The sequence below is a fragment of the Capsicum annuum genome, chromosome 1 (genome assembly GCF_002878395.1).
Source record: "Capsicum annuum cultivar UCD-10X-F1 chromosome 1, UCD10Xv1.1, whole genome shotgun sequence".
NCBI lineage: Eukaryota > Viridiplantae > Streptophyta > Magnoliopsida > Solanales > Solanaceae > Capsicum > Capsicum annuum.
Genome location: NC_061111.1, coordinates 200,796,813 through 200,817,861, shown reverse-complemented (window position 1 = coordinate 200,817,861; position 21,049 = coordinate 200,796,813). Strand labels below are relative to the sequence as shown.

General features: G+C 35.2%; 2 protein-coding genes across 3 annotated transcripts; both read right to left on the bottom strand.

Moving 5' to 3' along the window:
• Positions 1-4,485: 4,485 nt before the first annotated feature.
• On the bottom strand, positions 4,486-10,523 carry LOC107844092 (protoheme IX farnesyltransferase, mitochondrial). The gene is made up of 7 exons (XM_016688588.2): positions 10,076-10,523; positions 8,644-8,773; positions 8,153-8,290; positions 7,895-8,028; positions 7,254-7,379; positions 6,711-6,814; positions 4,486-5,150 (listed from the first exon to the last, which is right to left on the bottom strand). Exons 1-7 carry the CDS (start codon positions 10,390-10,392, stop codon positions 4,777-4,779), a joined length of 1,323 nt encoding a protein of 440 aa, XP_016544074.1. The 5' UTR covers positions 10,393-10,523; the 3' UTR covers positions 4,486-4,776.
• Positions 10,524-12,818: 2,295 nt separating this feature from the next.
• Positions 12,819-17,513, bottom strand: LOC107844099 (protein NRT1/ PTR FAMILY 7.3). 2 transcript variants are annotated; one of them, XM_016688597.2, is made up of 5 exons: positions 17,267-17,513; positions 15,896-16,019; positions 15,482-15,699; positions 14,492-15,054; positions 12,819-14,038 (listed from the first exon to the last, which is right to left on the bottom strand). In XM_016688597.2, the coding sequence occupies exons 1-5, from the start codon at positions 17,294-17,296 to the stop codon at positions 13,171-13,173; spliced, it is 1,803 nt and encodes a 600-aa protein (XP_016544083.1). In that variant the 5' UTR covers positions 17,297-17,513; the 3' UTR covers positions 12,819-13,170. The 2 variants fall into 2 exon arrangements, with proteins under 2 accessions (XP_016544083.1, XP_016544087.1); XM_016688601.2 differs by having other exon boundaries at positions 15,896-16,016; positions 17,267-17,506.
• Between the last annotated feature and the right edge of the window lie 3,536 nt (positions 17,514-21,049).

The following is a 21,049-nucleotide window of genomic DNA, read 5'->3' as shown; positions in this document are numbered from 1 at the left end:
AGTTACAGCTTACAGAGGACATGATCCTTGATAGGAAGGTGTGGATGACGCAGATTAGGGTAGAGGGTTAGGAGGTGGGAGTGCATTGGTAATAGTAGAGGAGTGTTCTTTTGTGTCCGGAGTTTCTTGTTCGTGGTGTTGTGGCTGTAGTATCTTGTGGCTAGCGGTGTTAGTTTATTTTGCATACCGTACTAGTTTATATGCACTTATCCTTTGTGTTTGTTATACTGTTAGTTTATTTTGCATACCGTACTAGTTTATATGCACTTATCTTTTGTATTTGTTATACTGTTATCGGTACTAAGCCGGGGATCTATCGGAAACAACCTCTCTACTTCACCTAAGGTAGTGGTATGGTCTGCGTACACTCTACCCTCCCCAGACCCTACTATGTGGGAATACACTGGGTATGTTGTTGTATTGATCATCAAGGAACTTCATAAAGACATTCTTCAATATTAATGCCAACCATGTTAAAAAGAATCTCCATAATCATCGAATTAAGGATAAAAAATTGATGATTGATCCATATATATACATCATCTGCTGAAAGACTTGTGAACCAAACAATAAAATAGAAGAAACCAATCCCTTGGACACCCCACATCCTGGGATACTCGAACCTTTATCAAGTATAACATCGAATAAACCTATATAAAGGGGCAATTCTCTTCCCATTTATTACAGTAGTAAAACAACAGAATTGGAGTTGGCTAAAATTATGGACTGCTTCATCCTTTTTTTTCTTCTGGTGTCTCTTCTGCAGTTTCCAACGAAGACAACATCTCGACAATCTCATCTGTGATTTTAATAGTCATTTGCTGCTCGCTCTCAGTTACACGATGAACTAGAAGCCCAGACATAAATACAAGAAGATAACAGAACATTCTCCTAGCATCTTCGGTTATTCGCCTTATTTAATGGACCTCGTTCTATGGAGTTTAGTTCAGACTCGGTGATTTCCTTCTCCTTATTCGACTTGCATTATTCTGGTTTAACTATTTGCAATCCTCTACTGTTACTCACATTTTGCTCCTTTCTATGAAAATCAAGTTCAAGTATCCCCTCTCTAGTAGTTTTACGAAGATTAGTAATGCAGGGATTGTACCACAGAGATTAGTCATGCTCGGGATTGCAACACAGGGATTAGTTATGCAGGTTCTTGTTGAATGTCTAGTTTGACATAGTACAATTAGTATACAATATACACTTTAAAATATGTGTGTACTTATTAAACAAGAATGAGGGTTAATATTTTTTCCCCACAGGACGATGAGAGTTAGTATTATCATTTCAGTGTTTCTAATCCATAAATTATCTCATAACAACACAATTGTCAGGACAACAGAGAATGCTATACTTCTTTTGATAAGTCATTTGTTTTTTTTTTGGGATGAAGTAGAATAGATTCTTTTGATATGTCTCAAAGAATGCTTATACTTTAATGCAATGGGTTTTCTCTCAAAGCATTTGTAAATGATTATCAGTTCATCCATCTAAAATGTGGTGTATTGTGATGTGTATACATACCTGTGCACAAAAACTAAGGAGGTATATAAGCAAGATTGGTGCTATAGTTCTTTCCATCTCTGCTGTTTTTCATTAGACCAAAACTAGATAATCGAGGATCGCCTTCCTGAAATATCAATTAAACTAAGCAAATTCAAGAACAGACCACCAAAAACTGATGGTTTAATGATACTGCAAAACCATAGTCATAAGGAGATGGGATATTTCCCCGAAACCTGTGGTTCAAAATAAAGCAACTGAGAGCAATATATGACCTAGGTCTGTGACGTACTCCTCCATATTTCTCAGTTTCTCTATCATAACCTACCCATCAAGATCAATCACTATTCGGGCTATAACTATGGAGGACCAGAACAGCTAAATTGCAGCTTGTTTTTTTCTTGGACAAGGAAAAAAAAATCTCCACTTTTTTGCAAGCAATCATTTGGTATTTAGAAAGATGGCGTACAGTTTCATATACGAACTCTCCAAACTTCCATGCCAAACTCATGGTTATGACTAGTTCTCCTATAAACTATCTGACTTTGAGGTTAAATGTTCACCACTGAGAGGTCTTAGTTGCTGTACAGCTAAAATGTCATTTTGGAGAGCCTCGCCACTATTTCTGTCAACAAATTGTGTATGATATAGAAACATACACTAGACCAAACAAATGATTACTTCCCATCCACCTACTTGCATAAGAATTGACGGTATCTAATTCCTTTAAATAAACAACAACAACAACAACAACAACAAACCCAGTGTATTCCCACTTTGTGGGGTCTGGGGGGGGGTAAGATGTACGCAGTCCATACCTCTACCTCTGATGAAGTAGAAAGGCTGTTTCCGAAAGACCCCCGGCTCAAGTTACGAGATATCAAACAAACACATAGTACAGCACAGAAGCAGATGACATAACATAGATACTGCCGCCATAAGGAATATAAAACAGAGTAAAGCAGGAATGCAGGAATATAAAGCAGAGGAAAGCACACAGATTCGTAACAAACATAGAACACGGAACACGGAACAGAACATTGAATACGGAATCATACCAGGAATACACCCCCACCAATTACCTCCCTACATTAGCGACCCGAACAGGCCCTAATCCTCTGCCGTAATTCGCGTCTTCCAGACCTTCCTATCTAGGGTCATGTCCTCGGTAAGCTGTAACTGTTCCATGTCCTTTAAATAAAAGAACCAGAAAATGAACTAAAATTCTCCTGATTTTATGTTTGAATACCTCATCAAAAAGAACTCTGTAAGCATTCAAATCATGATAGATCTTTCTGTTTTCAGCAATGCAATGATCCAGAGACTATGCAATATAGTATGCAACTAGGGCAATGGTTGTTTCTCCCCTGTACCACCAAAAGACATGCATGCTAATATGAGACCTGAATGTTTAGTCATTAAAATATGGAACTGCTCGGATATCTAAAATTAATTTTATAAGCTCGCAAGATGTTGTGTACATGCTTAAACATGTATATAGAGCAAACGATACCAATACAAGGCAAGTGAAGGAGCTCTGGAGATTGGAAGTTACGGGAGGCACTAACAGTATGCATCTATAAAGTCAACATTTTTTGGGGGCAAATTGAACAGTTAAATGTGTGGTAACTCTGGAATAAGCTGTAATACAAGCCAACTCTCAGGGGTCGTTTGCTAGGGTATATAAGAATAGCGCTGAATAGGATGTATTGATAATGTAGGGTCTTAGTTATGTCCACATAACAGATCCAAAGCAGTATCATTAGGTTAATTATATAAACATCCATCACCTAATAAGGTAAAGGGAAAGACTCGGTATTGGACCATTGAACTAGCATAAAAAAATGCTTTTCCCCTTGCAATTCAACATTTAAAATTTCTAGATCAGGCAAAAGACCAAACCATACAGTGGAAGAGATCCTTTGAGAGAGTATCATTAGGCATGTATTCTGCAGACGTTCATCTCCCTCTGCACCACAACCAATTAAATTCACCAATCTCTTGTGCCGAACCTTGCCAACTCCAGCTGCCTCTGCCTGCAGTACATGAGTAGGACTAAACCAAAAGTTCGTAGAGAAAACTGACAGAACAGCAAAGATACTTTGATATTTGGAGATCTACCGCTTACTTGTAACGTACATGCATGTACACAAGGCTTTACAAACTTAATTGCATTAGAATCGTGATATTAACTAATACTGAGTGTTATAGGAACTGGGAAACCAAATGAGACCGCGTTCAGCTACCAATCAGTGTCTCAATGAACTCATCAAATTTTGAGCACAAGACTTAATCTAAACCTTTCTGGCTCACCAATGATAATGGCTAAAAGGATCAAGACTATATAATCCACGGACTTATAATCAGATTTATCACAAACTGTTGAGCGTCTGGCCACGACTGTCTAGAGAAGCGATTGATGGCAACTAGCCTGTTGCTACGAAGCTTCCCTCTGTAGACAACGTTGGGAGCTTTCTCACCACTTTCAGAAACTATTAATTCACTACTAAGGTCATTTGTTGCTGCCCAAAGTTCGGCAAGACTAAATTCCTTGAATGCAGGCACTTGATCTTGGTCTACTTGATCCCCATTAGCTTCATCAACAACACAGGCAAATAAAATAAAAAAACTGATAACAAAGTCAGTAACCACAACAATTACATTGCAAATATTTTCACATATACTCAAACCTGAGTATCTTTAGCTCAGGTACATATAACCAGTGATACCCACATTAATTTCAGTACTAATAACAACCCTATATAGACATATAAAAAAAGGAAAATAACACAAATAAACCAAATAAATGTTGGGTTAAATTCAGTGAATGGAAAAAGAAGCAGCACAACATGATGACAAACAACGAATATTCCACAAAATTCATGGATCAGAACTTCCGCTCTGAGCTAAAAAAACAAGAAATAACAGTATAGTTAGAAGAAGCAGATGAGTAAATAAACAAATAGAGGGGGCAAATGAAGTAAAACCCAGATTACGAAGGATCGGGTACGAATATGAATATTAATGCCAACCATGTAAAAAGAATCTCCACGATCACCGAATTAAGGATACAACATTGATCCATATACATCATCTGCTGAAAGACTTGTGGACCAAACAATATAATAGATGAAACCAATCCCTTAGACATCCCACATCCTGGGATACTTAAACCTTTATCGAGTATATCATCAAATAAACCTATATAAAGGGGTAATTCTCTTCCCATTTTTATTACAGTAGTAAAACAACAAAATTGGAATTAACTTAAAACTCGGCATATGAAGGAGCTGGCAAGAAAGGAAATGGAGCAACTGAGGCATATGCTACAGGTGACCGACGTTGACCATTTCCGCCCATCTGCTTCATCCTTTTTTCTTCTGGTGTCTCTTCTGTAGTTCCCAATGAAGGCAACATCTCGACAATCTTATCTGTGTTTTCCATAGTCATTTGCTGCTCACTCTCAGTTACACGATGAACTAAAAGCCCAGACATAAATACAGGAAGATAAAGAAGGCTGGCATGGAACATTCTCCTAGCATCTTTAGTTGTACGGTTCAGGTAGAATGACATTGCCGTACCGCTGATTGCCAGAGCAAGAAGTGTCGATTCCAGGCAAAACCACCCAGATGTCAAACCCCCTGCACACAGAAGGTCGTGACGGAAGGCAGTTTAGATAGAAGCATGAAGAGCATGGTTAAAATAAGAACAAAGTTCAGCCGAAACTAAGAAGCCAGCACCAGATGTGCACGACTCCACAACAAATGAATGACACATTGAGCAGTTGCATGAAAACATGAAGTTGCTATTCAAGTCATTGCAATCTAGAACCAATTTCAAGAAAGAGAAAGAATTAAGAAAGAATTAAATCTAACTGATTCAAAAGTTTCCCAAGTTTACGTGTTAGTTACTTATGAATTAACATGCTGTTGTTTGTTAGCTGATCAAGCAAAGCCAGGATGATGGAGGTGATGAAGTAACATGGAGACTCCAGTGAATGAACGACTTCATGCCATGTCCAAACAAATACCAAAGATGGTAAAAGTGTTGGCCGATTCATCACGGTTCAACTCCTTAATACATTCAAGAATTTTCACTGAAAAAGGTACACTAATATAATGCACACTGGGACACGTTCCGTTACTGACAATTGTAATATAATAACACTAATGTTACTACAGATGCCTCCTGGGACACAACCAAAGTTTGAGAAGTGTCAGTATTCACCTCCACCAAAGGCACTTGATAAATCGTTAGTATGCTCAAATAGGACTAGTCTGAGAAACAAAAACACAGATCGCACAATGGATTTGTGGGAAAACAATGGAAACTCTAACTAACTGCCAGAGCAAAACTGAAGTAATCAATAGTCAGAGTCCTTTTCAGACTCCTCCATCGCTGACATATGGCAGTGATAAGGTACTATTTGCATCATCAAACAAGTAAAATCTGTCAGGTTTCTCGTAGAAGATATGTTTCTCATGATTTCTGGAAATTAATGCAGCCTACCAACGTGATCGATCCTAATGAAGCCACTGATCAGCTTGGTTCCAGGCAACACAAAAGGTCTTTGCCTGCTCTGGAATTTTCAGCTAATGTATCATTAACATTTGTTAGTCATTCCTAATCCCATATTGTGCAGAAGGTGCAGTCATATTTTGGCAGTCCCTGTGTTTTATAGGTCTATATATCCTGTTTCAGGCATTGATTGAGCTTTTAGACCAAGTAGAACATCTAATTTCTGTTGAACCACAATGTGAAGAGAAAAGTGCATCCCATGGTCATGCTGCCCAGCTAAGCCAGCTGCTGTTTTTCACAAATTGGCAGAAAACGTTTGTGCAAGTGATCAAAGGAAAGAGTCAACTATCTATTTTCTTGTATTGGAGGTATGTTGGCTCCTCTTATGTAAATAGATACTTTACGCAAATTATGTACTTCACCGAAACCTTTGCGCTTTTTTATTCCAGGACGAGTTTAAATGTTTAACGTGATTCAAAAAATAACACGCCCCAAAAAAGGTTAATTGCACTTTGATTATCAAATTATTTACTAAATAAAGGTCAATTATTCCATTTAAGTTAACTTAGGAGAAACATACAAGTCCAACTACCTTAAAGCTTAGACAATTAGAATTGTGCCAATTAAATCTTCACACAGAACAATGCATAAATGGGACAACTTCTATATAAAATATGACTCACAATCATAGGCTAGGTAACCCAATGGTAGTAGATATAGGCAATTTCTCAAGGCTACAGAGGCCGTCCTCTGACCGGAAGCATCAGCAAGAGAGAACATTCTGAACCTGTACAAAAATAAGAAATGATAAGCTGAGGAAGAATCTTAGGGCCGACTTTCAAAAAAATATAACATTGGATATTATGAGAGAAAGAGATGCTACACTATGTCAAGCAGCTCATTTACTTTTAATCCAAGCATCATCAAGAAATACTCAAGCCCCCCACACCCCTATCCCACAATAAGTCTCCAGAAGCCCAAATATTTTGTTCACCAATCACCACGTGATGACTAGAGCTTGAGAACCTCTTTAAAGATAGCACATGTTTGGACCACCCTTAGCCTTAGATGCAGTTTTTTTATTTGATAAAGCCTTGGCCTCTAGATGCATATAGCCATTAAGATGTAACTATATGGCTATATTCACTGTACAGTAGCGTTGACTTTGAAGATCATCACACAATTAATACTTGTATGACCAAAAGTTCAAAAGAGAAGGTATATACCCTCCGTCGGCATAATCTTTACGGCACATGTATGCTAGCGCCATGAAATGGGGTATCTGCCAAAAATACAGAGCAGCTGGGAGGAGCATTCCATTGAGAGACACCTGACCAGAAGCTGCAGCCCACCTTTACAAGGAGAGAGAATCTTTCAGATGTGGCATCAGCTGCAGAACCAAGACAATAACAGCAATTACAAAATACCAGAAAGCATAGCTAACCTAAAACAAAATCCAAGTATCTTCTGTAAGTTATACTCCTATAACATTTGCATAAAAACAATCACTTCAAAACAAAAAGGTGCTGAATAAAAAATATGTCACCCTTTCTGCAACAAAAAACTACTGAATTTTCCAGGTACTGAGTCTCAAATAATGATATTCCATGAAGAGAGTATCATTCTGAAAGTGGAATTATTACTTTACATGCAGTGTAGCTACATACAGAGGGCAAACCAGTAATACTTTGCAAAGCAAATATAGACCTCAAAGCATGCTGAAATCTACTAGAAATTTTGCTGCATTATACAGCACATGGATATGCCTATCAATGAACATTTCCAAGCGAAGGTATAAAAACAGCAAATTAGGTGCAACCCAGATTAATAAAGAAGAAAGCCCAAAAGTGTAAAACAAAACAATTACCCAAGCAGGGGGGGAATAGCACCAACAATTGCGCCGACCCATGTATTTATTGGATGTATCTGCTTTAGTGGTGTGTATAAAAATGCATACAACACAAGATTAGAAGCACCAAGGCCAGCTGCCAACATATTAGCCTGTACAGACCTTGTCATAGAAATTGCAACATCAGTCCCTCAATCATTAATTCATGCAACTGAAAGATGATTTATCAAATTGCAATACATATTGTTAGACTAGTTGCAAAGGATATCCGTCCACCTTGCTAGCCAGTAAAGCAGTGCCCACAATGCCAACAGAAGATGCCCACGTTACTGCATGCGGTATACTGATTCGTCCTGATGGCAATGGTCTTTTCTTAGTTCTGTTCATCTTAGCATCATTTTTCACCTCGAACACCTGAGGGCAAACACTAGAATTATTAATTGCATGGAGTTCCACTTCTTGAAAAGGTATGTAAAAGTACATGCAGCACGAAATGTCACTGATGGAAACAATTCCATCACCACTAATTGTACAGCAAAGAAAAACATAGAAGGAAAAGGCAAATATTTCTCTACAGCACACTGAGGGATTCTCCCACTTTCGGCTTGGAGGGAAGCTATAATTCTCATTTCGATGGAGGTATAGTTATGGTAACGGTTAAAGTCCTAAGGCTGTTCAGATCCCCGCTGGGAACATGCCAACCCACTCTCCTTTTAATGAACACTTTAGGTGGAAGTGTAGTTGTGAGCAAGATTCCAGTATTGTACCTGATTTAATGTGCTAGCTGATGCCGCAACCATCATTGTGCCAGCACATGTGCAGCAAAGTCCCATGTAGTCAATGGCACTACCGCTCCCAAGGATATATCCAGTGCCAGAGGTTGCAACTACAAGCATGCTGATAACAGTGTAATTAAAGAAAAATGAAGCAACAAAACTACAGAGTGGTGACATATGGTGTAGCTTATATGCTAACATTCTGGAAAGAAAAGAGCCTGAACAATTAGAATATGTATAGTACATTGATTACGTTTAAATACAAATTAATTACACACATTAAGATGTTGAAAAAATAAAGGGTCTTAATTATCCAGCGATCATATCTAGAAAAAGCATCCTACACTCAAATATGTATAGAACCATACATCTTAATCTTAAACAAACGAGGCTTACAATACGCTTTAATCTTCTAACTTATACTACTAGAACACTAACCCCTTAAGAGTGACTAACTACTCTTGATGACAAAGTTGTTTCACTTGTTCCCATAGCACCAATAACCTAAGAATAAATTGGTTTGTCCATTACACTCCATCCTCTAACATTTGGCCCACAGCTAACTATCTCCGACTTCTTTTGTTGTGTTTCTTAGCTTTATTTTAATTATTATTTCAACTCTCGTATTTTTGCAATATAAATCTCATACAAACAGAAAAATCTATAAACAACTGGATATGAATTGAGTTTTAATAATTTCTTGTAGTTTAACAATAGATCTATATCAGACTCTTCTTTCAGTTCTCACTTTCGGACCCTCTTAATATGTTTTTAAGGTTAGAACTGGACCTAGTATCACCCAGAAACCAAAAAGTAAAGCATAGGAAACGAAGCAATCTATTACAGAGTAACCCATTACTGGGAATTGTAGAGGCTGAGAGTACTTTCTAGACAAGGGCCAAGTGCACCAGCCAACGAAGTATCCTATACAGGTACAGACAACCTCGAGCTGCTCTAACTCTCCTCGTACCTTCTATATCCAACCTCTAACACCTCCACATTGGGCATATGCACATCTCCTTGAGATTCTCTTCACATCTCCAAGCCACCTCAATATCGCTTCCCTCATCTTGGGAGGCCACTCCCACCTTATCCCGAATATCCTCATTTCTAATTTTATCACTCCTAATATGTTCACACATGCACCACAACATCCTCATATTTGCAACATGCATCTTTTGGACAAAGAGTATATGACAGGCCAACCCTCCACCCCATCCAACGTTGCCTCTATAATTAGATTCAGCTAGTTATAAGCAAGCAGCAAACAATTCCTTTACAAAATCCATCAATCCCAAACAGAGTTGGAGGCTAATCCGGTCCTCATCATTCCAATACCAATTCGTACGAACAGTTTACTTGCACAGAATTACAATATCTAGCAATTCAATAAGAGGATTAATAAATCAAAAAAGTGCCTAACCTTAAGCGAGCTTTAGAAAGCTCGGAATAACACCTGCCGTAATGCTTAGCCATGTCGACAACATCCCTACCTTTGAAACAACCAGTTGCAGCCGCAAAAGATGAAAGATCCACCGCTGAAGAACCGGGAGATCCGGTTCGGACCCACTCCAAACCTACCTTTACTGAACCCGCGGGGTGAGTAGACTCTGGTCCGGCGGCTGTAGAAGTGGATCGGGTAACAACGCCACCATGACGAAGTAAAGGAATACGAGTAGAGGAAGAGGATTTGGAGGTGAGGAGTTTGGAAGAGAAACAACCTACCGAGTTCCTCCACATGCTGCCCACTCTGAGCTTGACAATGTTTGGAGCTTGATCTTTTTACCTGTGATATGTATGATGATTAACACAAGGGAAGGGAAGAAAATTATTTCCACGCGATATTATATAAGAAAAATTTAAGCATGTTTAAATTATATAAGTGACTTATTACGCATCTTAATATACCTTTCTGTGGTTCCATTTTAAGATGCGTGTGTTAAATTTATTTTAGGCGTATCCAACTTATTAAATAATAAAAGTAAACGGTTAAAAACATTAAGAGAAAAGACATCGTTTTCATCTCAAATTATAATTAAAAAATCGAATCTACACCTAAATTATATAAATGACTTATCACATACCTTAATTATAAAAAAGTGATACTTTTTACTGATGTGGTGCTGAGCGTGTAAAACACTACACAACATGCAAATGGTGGTAGCCTGACGGGGTAAATAGTTTCACTTTTTTATAATTTAAATGTGTAATAAGTCACTAATATAGTTTAAATATGACTTTGACTTTTCAAATATAATTTGGGATGAAAACGAGGTCATTTTTCTTAACATCCAGTGATGATGGTAAATGTTAAAAGGGTTAATGGCTGCTTCTGTATGTCCTTAAATAAAATATAAAATAAAATCCTTTAGTCAGAACCAAGAATAATTTTAAAAACAAATAATTTTATTTTTTTAAAAAAAAAAAGTAACTTCAGGAGTATGTTTGGAAATGTCATATGAAATCTTTACTTAAAATTATTTGAAATTGATGTTTTTTGGAAATTTTATTTAGATATATAAAGTTAAACATGAATTTGTCATAAATTATAAAAGCTCTTCACAATTATTTCAGTTCTTATACAATTTTACCATATATAAAAATTATCTATATCTATATTTATAATCTATAATCTATAGTTTATATCTATAATATATTAAAAGCGTGAAGTCCTTTGAAGAGTGAATTGAATTTTTTGCCCTTCATTGAATAATTATGCAATAGATAAAATCATCTTTTTACTATTTTTTAAATTTTAAAAATTAAAAATTCATTAAAACCTAATTCTCAAACCTTTCCTTATTTGAATTATATACCTGGAATTTAAGAATTTTAAATCAATTAAAATTGTATCTTAAATAAATCTTTAAAAACTTTAATTCATTGGTGTTACTATTTTGGCAATTTTTTCCTTAACTCACGTATGTATCCTTTTGGATAAAAGTTCAATTCACAATTAATTTTAGTTATAATCATTTTTGGTTTGATTATTTAATCTAAGTAAGAATTCATAAATATTTTGAAAGACCGTCATACCTTTTATATTTTAAATGATTTTATAAAATTGAATTTACTAAAATAAGGTGCACGCGTGAGACGCGTATATCTAAACTAGCAGTTAATAAAGTCATACTGATAAATCATATTTTTTATGTTGCTTTTATTAATAAATATTTGTAATTGCAAACTTATAAATATATATAATTTTATTTCTACTAATAAACAATAGTAATGATAACTAGTAACTAGATACTGCTATTATGAAAAAAAAAAAAAAAATAGATACCATTTAATATAATCATTATATATAGCATAAAAAATCTCATCACACCGAACATGAATATTTTATTGAGATATTTTTTATAAAATTTAAGATGATAATTTTTCTAAAATAAAATATAAATTCATAGGTCAAGTTTTACCTTTAAAAAAATGTAACCACAATTTAGAATCCAAAATCTTACTTTTTGAAGAACTGAAATTTGAAATTATGATCTCAAATCACATATTTAAACACTGATTTGAAATCATAACCTCAAATTAAATATTGAAACGCCTATTAAATTGATCATATCAAATACTCAAACCATGTCATAGTTTGAGTATTTATATAAATTCACACCACACATTGAATGTACTTGTGTAAATATTACTAGTTAGGTAACATTTATACTTTAAAATAATACCCAAATATTATCTTTATTTTGAGATTCTCATAATTATATTAACATAGTATGTATATATGTGCATTTTCACTACATATTTATAGCGCTTGACATTACAATCAATCAATAAAAGAAATACAATTAACTTTTATCGCGAACTATTAATTTTTTGCCTTAGAAAAAGAAATGGACAAGATGCCACTTAGAATATTGCTATTGGAGAAAAAATAAATATATACTCGAATTATGATAAATGGTACGTATATATCCTCCATCATACTTTGGATACACATATGCTCCTACCGTTACTGTGAGGGCATATACGTACCATTTCATTAACTGTAGATGCATATATATACCGAAAATATGATGAAAAATATATACGTATCATTTATTATAATTTGGGATATATTTGTCCTTTTTTTTACCCTATTGCAAATTAAGTGGATGCTCAATTGGTCATTTTTTGTAAAAAAAAAAAAAAAAAGATATGTGAGAATGTGGAATGGAAGGAGGAGAAGTAATATAACAAATGCAAAGAATAGCTAGGTACATATCATTCTTCTTTGAGGTTCTGCTGGCCATCTTCTTTAGACTTTACACAATGACTAATTCCCACAGAACATCTTTTGCTCAACTTAGAAAATTAGTGATCATACTCTTCTCTAACATGTCATTTTTCTTAACTTATATACACTAACCTCTTACACGTAACGAATTATTTTTACACTCTAATTGATAGTTCCAATGAGTTTTTCGTCCCAACAGCTGATCAGCCTGCTAACATTGGGTTATGGGAGATGATATTTGTTGTTGTCGTTGTTGTTTATCAATTCTGAAGAAATTTCCAAAGTCAAGCCAAGAATCTCAAACCCCCCTGCTGCTCTTCATTTTGCGTTCTACTACTTCTCTGTTCAAACTCAATGTACTTATACCACTTAGCACAAATGAGGTAGACCACAAAATCAGCTATTGTCAATGCTGCTAAGAGGAAGTAAAATCTATCCAAATGACCCTTGTTAAGGTTTCCAGGTATCCATCCAGGCATTTTATTGGTAGTCGAAAATTTAATAACAATAGAAACCAGCAAGCTACTGACATAGTTCCCTAGTGAAATTGAAGTCATGCAAAGTGCACTTCCAAAACTTTTCAATCCGTCGGGTGCTTGTCCATTGAAAAATTCCAATTGTCCAACATACATGAAAACCTCTGATGCGCCAATCAGTACATATTGAGGAACTTGCCAGAAAATGCTTAAAGAACTCGAGTTGGTGCAATGTGAACAATCTTTGTTGGCATATTTTAACCTGAAATGCTCCACTATACCAGCTGCTACCATTGCCATTATAGCAATTATGAGGCCAACTCCCATACGTTGGAGCTCGGTTAGTCCTCTTGGAGATGATTTCTTTATGCTGGCAACAAGAGGGTCAAGAACCCGTCTGTAGATGAAAATGAATGCTGCAACACTAAGGATGTCGAAGCTTGACATGCTTGCAGGAGGGATGTGGAAGCCTGAAACTGTAGTCTTCATGGCATCACCTTGTTCCACGAATAAAGAGGCCATTTGAGTGAACACAACAGAGTAAAGTATTGTACAAAGCCAAATTGGAAATAGTTTTAGGATGCATTTCACTTCTTCCACTTGAGTCACTGGACAAAGGCTCCACGGATTATCAAGTCTCTCCTTTGAAGTGATTATAGCTGCTTTATCCAAGAATCTGTCACCAAGAATATTTTTGTTATAAGTACATCCACTTTCCCTTCATATATGTAAACATAGCGCTGAACAACAAGCAACTTGGGAACTACACACGAGGCAACGGCAGAGGCAACATTGGAATGAGGGGGTTCGGAAAAATGCTAAAATATCACATGCCGGAATCCATGACTTATTTTTTTTTTAATCCTTTGCCGCTATATAAGAAGTTTTCTAGTGCTAATCAATAACATAAATTTCACATATGTAAAGTGTAACTTTTTGCCGAATGGTATTTAATTGACCATCCTTGAACCAATGTGGCTTTTGAAACTGGTGGAGGGACACGAGGTGCTAAGCCGGAGTAAAAATTGCTCCATGTAATTGGTATCCACCCATCTCATTAACATGGCTAATAAATCTACGAATTACAAACATTTTAGAACAAGGTTTGAACTTCATAAGAATAACGTACCTAAATTCTTTCGTATGCAGTATGTTTCGACTGCTATTATCAGCAAGCTCTCTTCCATCACCTTCATATAGATCATCTCCATTTGAAGGTTGCTCTGTCTTCCATTTCCTAATTGCAGCTACAATCACTTGACAAAATCTTGAAATGGGGTTCCCCGTAGGCTTGAAGTGTCTGTACCTAGGTGTCCCAATGAGAAACAGAACTAATGCCAAAATAGCTGAGCCAGCTGATGCCCAAAAACCCAATGTCCACATGCCTTTGTCCTCAAAATAGACTAAGATAGTGTTTGAAAATAAGGATCCAAGATTCAATGCTAAGTAGAAATAGCTAAAGAAGGACACTTTTGAGTGACTTTCTTGAGGATGATCTTCATCAAATTGATCTGATCCAAATGTTGCAATGGTAGGTTGATACCCTCCATTACCAAGAGCAATCAAGTAAATGGACACATAGAAGAGCACAGTATGGACACTTGAAGGGGATCCACAAGGGGTTTCTTCATCTCCACAGCCATTAGGCTTGATCAAGAAAATGTATGAAGATAATGATAATGATACTAGGCCCTGCAAAAGATAGAAATTTCAATTTCTTAGTACCTAGATAGTATTGCAACATGAGTTCAATTTTTATGCATCAAAAAATAATTGTATATTATTCGCGTCACCTAAAAGATAACTACATGTAGTTATCAATAATAAGTTGGATTAGTAGCCTGGAAAATGAGGTAGGTGACTACAAGGTAATAGACTTATCCACACTCAGTACTATCACCACACCTATGAAAGCATAACATGTGTCTTTTATACACTAATGCATGGTTGGTGATACGCATTCTCACTTTATTCTCAACTACTAAATAGATTATATTACATGTTTTGTGTAAATATCAAGTGTGAATAAGTATTTAAAAGCCTTTTTTTTATCCGTCAATATAATATGACGTGTGTGAATTGTGAAATGAGAAATTAATCGAGGTATGAAATGACTTACAACGACAAAAATGGCTTGGAAGATGGCACAAGTCTTGTATCTACCCCAATAGGAATCACTTAAGAAAGCTCCCAAAAGTGAGAAGATGTAAACCGTGCCAGTCCATTTACTAACATTGTTGGCTGCTTCAGCATTATCTTGCCCCATAACTCTTGTAAGAAATAGGACTAGATTCACTCCAACCCCAAAGAATGCTAGTGTTGCTAAACCTTGATTCACTATAGATCATCCAAAAAACAACAAAAACAAAATCAATACTACTTACTAGACAAAGTAAAGTCACCAAATTGACAATACAGATTTTCTTTATAACATTTTATTTGTTGCATCTTTAGGTTTCCAAATTAAAATTACTGTAAGTAGTTACATGTTAAAAAAAGTGTACACAAAAGTTACATTACATAATAAACTTACCTAGTAATAGAACACCAGCAAACCATCTTCCAGTCCTGTCACGCACAGCAGGGTGACCATGCATATCAACAGTTCCATCAAGAGTGAATTCTTCGTGTGGAATATTCCCTACCTTATCATCCTTCTAAATGAAAACAAGGAAACAGATTTGTTAATTTGATATTTTTTGTTAATTAAAAGTTGTCGTCATGTGACAAAAGGTCATGTGCAAGCCTTCTTACAAAATAAATATAAGGTAAATCTAATTAACTTGCATCGTGTTTATACCTATTCTGTAGATCGTAAGTACGTACGACCGTACATGACACATGTCTTCACAGATCACTTTTATTACTAAAGGATGGTTAAATTAATACAATGTTTTCACATAAATACTTCTCCTTTAGTACAAATATTTTTACCTTTTCTATGCTTACTCCTTAATTCCATGAAAGGGACGTCAACGGTGCATGTCGAGTTAGGTACATGACGTGATATTATATTTGTGTCTTTTTACAACGTTAGTATTGTAACAATTTTTTGTAACAGGGTAATAAATGTACATTGGCAACAATCAATGTAGTAGTAGTACGTATGCTTTTATAGTTGAACATCTTTTTCTGAGTCATTAATATAACTTGACGTGATTGACTTCTCTTATATATTACATATATGATATACTCATGATCAGAATGTGTATCTAATAAAGCCAACAAGCCATGGCTTTCTATGGTATCAATTTGCCATAGCATAACGTTACACTAGTACAGCACGTTTTGCAAGAACTTGCACATCTGAAATTCGTATCCAATTATGAAATATAAGTATACACGACGAGTTAACTTTGAAAGACACTATTAAATTTTAATTTTACGGGGGTATATTTTTACTTCTATACACGGATATCTATTTTTCAAACAAATTATAAAATCATTTTAAAAAAAATACTAAGATAACTAACAATTTAAGTACTGAGACGAATAACCTAAAAGCTAAGACAATTACCTGCTAGTACAACAGATTAAAATATTTTAGTAGCGTAAAAATTCCTTAGAACATAGTCACTATAGATTTGTAATAAAACTCTTAAAATCATACAGACTTAACTCAAAGCTAAGCTAACGATATTACACCATGCTTTGTTAAGTAAAAGTATTTTTGGAATGATTAAGCCCAACAATTTGTGTTAGACTATATGGTTCGCCAAGACCAGGGGTAGAGGGATGTAACCTGATAAACTTAAATATATATGGGTATACATTAGTATTAATTTTAGCTCGTTCTGAATTCATTAACTCTAAATCGAGAATGGAGATCCCATAACATAAAATGAATTTGGCAAGAGCGCGTTATAATGAAAAGCACAGGAAAGGTAAGTGCATCTATACAAACCATTTTGTCAATGTTTAAGCAGTACTCCATTTGTAATTTGCTGCGTTATAGACCACAAAATATACAGAGATAGATGGAAAAACTGCTAGTTGAACTTCAGTTAGAGGAGAAGTCAGAAGAGGAGAGGGGAAATACTAGTAAATGTTTTCTAGTTGAAGGAAGTTAAAGCTGTAAAGGAAATGCATGTGAAGAGAATTAAGCAAGAAGGGGAGATGGAAAGTGGTGACCTATTTATACATGTTACAATCACCAAATTAATAAATCTATTGGAGATATAGTACGTATGTAAATGAAAAAAAATAAATTAAAATCCAGTTGGGAAACATTATTATCCTAGCTACTAGGCACGAAGAAGGAGACAAAAGAAGAGTAATTTAATTAGGAGTTGTAATATCTCTTTCATCGATCGATTAAGCTTGTCCTTGATTGTGAATTGTGATGAATCTGTATTGATGCTGACACATATCAGAGTTATTTACTACAACTTTTTCCGTTTTAATTTATTTGTCTAACTTTGATTTGACACTAATATTTAAGATAGCACATAAGATTTTTGTATCTTACAGATTTAAACTAAAAATATATAAAATGTATCAAGTACTTTTTAATCATATGGCTTTAAACATGTCATATGGAAAGTTAGAATTGAAAAATTGTCAAAAAAGATAAGAGGGTTTTTTTTTTTTTGAAGAAAAAGATTAAAAAGAAACGTTTGATAAACAAATTAAAATGGTGTGAGTAATATTTTTATGCCATATAGAAGATCACCTCCCGGGGTATTTAGATACCAACCATGGAGATTTATCTTCTTCAATAATTCTGGAACTCTAAAAGATTCTACATACAAAGAGGAGAGCAAGAAAGAGCAGTTTTGAGAAATATTTTTTGTTAATTAGCTGACGCAATGTATAAAAGGACATATATACAATAAAGATAAAATATCTTCTAACTTAACTTCTACTATTTATACATTGACCCTGCAAGTTTTATATAACACTTTCTCTAATATTCCCCCTTAAGTTTGAAGTTATGAACAAATACAATACTCTAAACTTGGACAACAGGTACTCATGTTGAGTCTTGCCTAGCCTTTTAGTGAGTAGCTAATTTCTTGTTCATCGATATTCAAGTATCTAGTTTCACTTAACCTCTACTGTGTCTTTTCCCTTATGAAATGACAATTCAATTCTATATGTTTTATTCTCTCATGTAGTACTGGATTTGCAGCAATCTGTATACCTGATTTACTGTTACTATGTATGATGACTAGTGTTTGAACTTCAGCTCCTAACTTTTCAATTATCCACACTACCTCAGCTACAACACTTGCCATGCTCTTATACTCAGCTTCAGCTGAGCTTTTGAAAATAGTTCCCTACTTCTTAGGATTTCATGATATGAGTGAATTTCTCAATTTGACCATGAATCATGTGGTTGATCTTCTGGTATGCAAATATGTTGCGCAGTCTGAGTCACAATAGACTTTCAATTGCTTGTCATTTTTATTGGATAGTAGTATTCCTAGTCCTGCTTGTCCCTTTATGTATCTCATAAGTTTAAGTGCAGCATTGAGATGTAATTATTTTTGTTGATGTAGAAACTAGCTCAGAATTTTTATTGTAAAAAATATGTCTGAGCTTGTAACTGTTAAGTACAAGAGTTTCTCAACCAATCTTCTATAGTTAGTAGCATCTTCAAGTAACCTATCATCATTCTTCTTCCCATTTGCTTCATCATTCTCCTTAGTTGTCAACTTTACATAGGGATCAAGAGGAGTAAAAACCGATCTTGCAACACCTAATCCTACTTCAGATATTATTTCTAGAGTGTACTTCCTCTGATTCATTATAATTTCTTTTTGAGATTTGGCAAATTCAATCCCAAGAAAAATACCTGAAATTTCCTAGGTCCTTTCATTTTTAAAGTATCCTGTAGAGTGTTTAGTTGCTTGAATAAGGTTGATATCATTTCCTGTAATCATCATGTCATCTACATAGACCAAAATTATCACCAAAGTTGTACCAAGTCTTTTAGTGAATATAGAATAGGTTAAATGACTTTGAACAAAACCTAGTTTGATTAGAACTTCCATGAATTTTACATTTCGTTGTCTTGGTGCTTACTTTAACCCATTAAGGGATTTAATAAGCCTATACATTAGTTTCTCTCATTGAACATTATTTGGTGTCTAAAACCCCTGAGGAAGGGTCATATAGACCTCATCAAACAAGTCACCTTGGAGAAAGGCATTGTACATATTCATTTGAGGTAGATGTCAATTCTGAGTTGTAGCAAGAGCTAAAATGCCTCTCATAGGACCATCTTGACCACCGAAGAGAAGGTTTTTTGATAGTCCAAGTCTTCCCTTTGAAACCTTTAACTACCAGCCTAGCTTTATACTTTTCAATCTTACCTGAAGTTTTATATTTAATCTTGAATATCCACTTGCACCTAATAACTTTCTTTCCATGAGGCAAAGAGACAATTTACAAGTATTATTGGATTCTAAAGCTAAGATTTTAGCTTACATTGCTTCAACCAATTTGGAATCTCTGCATGCTTCTTCAAAGAAAATAGATTCAACAATATTCCCAAAATTAGAGAGAAAAGTTTGATAGGGGAGGGAAATGTGACCATAACTAAGATACTAATCAATGAAGTACAGAGGCTGAAAATCAGAGGTTACATGAACAAATGCTACATAGTCTTTCATCCATTTAGAAGCTTTATTGCTTATTTGAGATCTTCTATGATTAGAAATAAGTAAAGGTACAATATTAGGAAATATATATTAAAAAGCATATGCAACCTCAACAAAAGAATGCACTAGTGTAGAGATGTATAGTTTGGCTGGGATAGTGTAACGACCCAAAATCACCTCCCGGGATGTCACACGGTGCTTAGGGCTACAAGTAACCCCAAGCTAACCCTTTAAGCCTATCACTTCTCATATTAACTCATTCAAGAAGAAATATACAAAAACACTGGCACTGTCATATCAAATGAAAGGAAATAAGAAGGTAATACTCGGTCCAAACGACCACAATACTGGAAATCTCAATACAACCACAGTCTGATAACTAGTCTGACAAAGCCTCTATTACTCCATGAACTCGAGAGACGTTGGTACAGGTCCCCAACTGACTCAAACTGAACTGAAAGTAATAACATAAACACTCGAATACTGAAATGTCTGAAGATAGGTCCTCGAACCATGAGGACTCACCACTGTAGAAATGTAGACGAAGGTACTCGGGAATCACTGATGAGGCTGGGACTGAGCACCTAAACCTGCATTATAAGACAATGTAGCACATAAAAGTATATGTGGATCAGCACTTGGGAATGTACTGAGTATATGGAGGTGTATGCATTTACATAAAACAATATCAATACTCTTTAATCAAATCATGCATGCAGATAGGAATGACTTACATGAATAAGTCTAAAATGTAAAGCTCATAAATCATGTAGAATGAAGCATGTAACACAAATCTCGTGAGTCATTATACTTTGTCTTTAAAATCTATGCTCTCCTCTTATTCTAACTACTCATAGGATGAAGGAAGCTTTAAACAATACTTTCAACTCATGCATATATCTCATGGAGAGTAAAACTTCTTTATTGCTTAAGAACTTGTAACTCTTTTGAACTCAAACACTTGGAACTCGGAATCATATGACTTTGGTTTAAAAACTGATGATCAACTCTTATATTAGAGAAAACTACTTCCTTCTTTGGAAAATACTCAAAAGCAATTCATTTATTTTAGAAAATATCTA

What these genes read in the sequence shown, in the direction of transcription:
- LOC107844092 (XM_016688588.2), bottom strand. Translation starts at nt 10,392, where the DNA reads ATGTGGAGGAACTCGGTAGGTTGTTTCTCTTCCAAACTCCTCACCTCC. An exon ending in CAGCTAGCACATTAAATCAG is followed by an intron (nt 8,291 to 8,643) that starts GTACAATACTGG and finishes GTTTGCCCTCAG; the next exon opens with GTGTTCGAGGTGAAAAATGA. An exon ending in GGGTTACCTAGCCTATGATT is followed by an intron (nt 5,151 to 6,710) that starts GTGAGTCATATT and finishes TTCTGTGTGCAG; the next exon opens with GGGGTTTGACATCTGGGTGG.
- LOC107844099 (XM_016688597.2), bottom strand. Translation starts at nt 17,296, where the DNA reads ATGGAGTACTGCTTAAACATTGACAAAATG. An exon ending in TCCAAGCCATTTTTGTCGTT is followed by an intron (nt 15,055 to 15,481) that starts GTAAGTCATTTC and finishes TATCTTTTGCAG; the next exon opens with GGCCTAGTATCATTATCATT. An exon ending in CTGCATACGAAAGAATTTAG is followed by an intron (nt 14,039 to 14,491) that starts GTACGTTATTCT and finishes TCTTGGTGACAG; the next exon opens with ATTCTTGGATAAAGCAGCTA.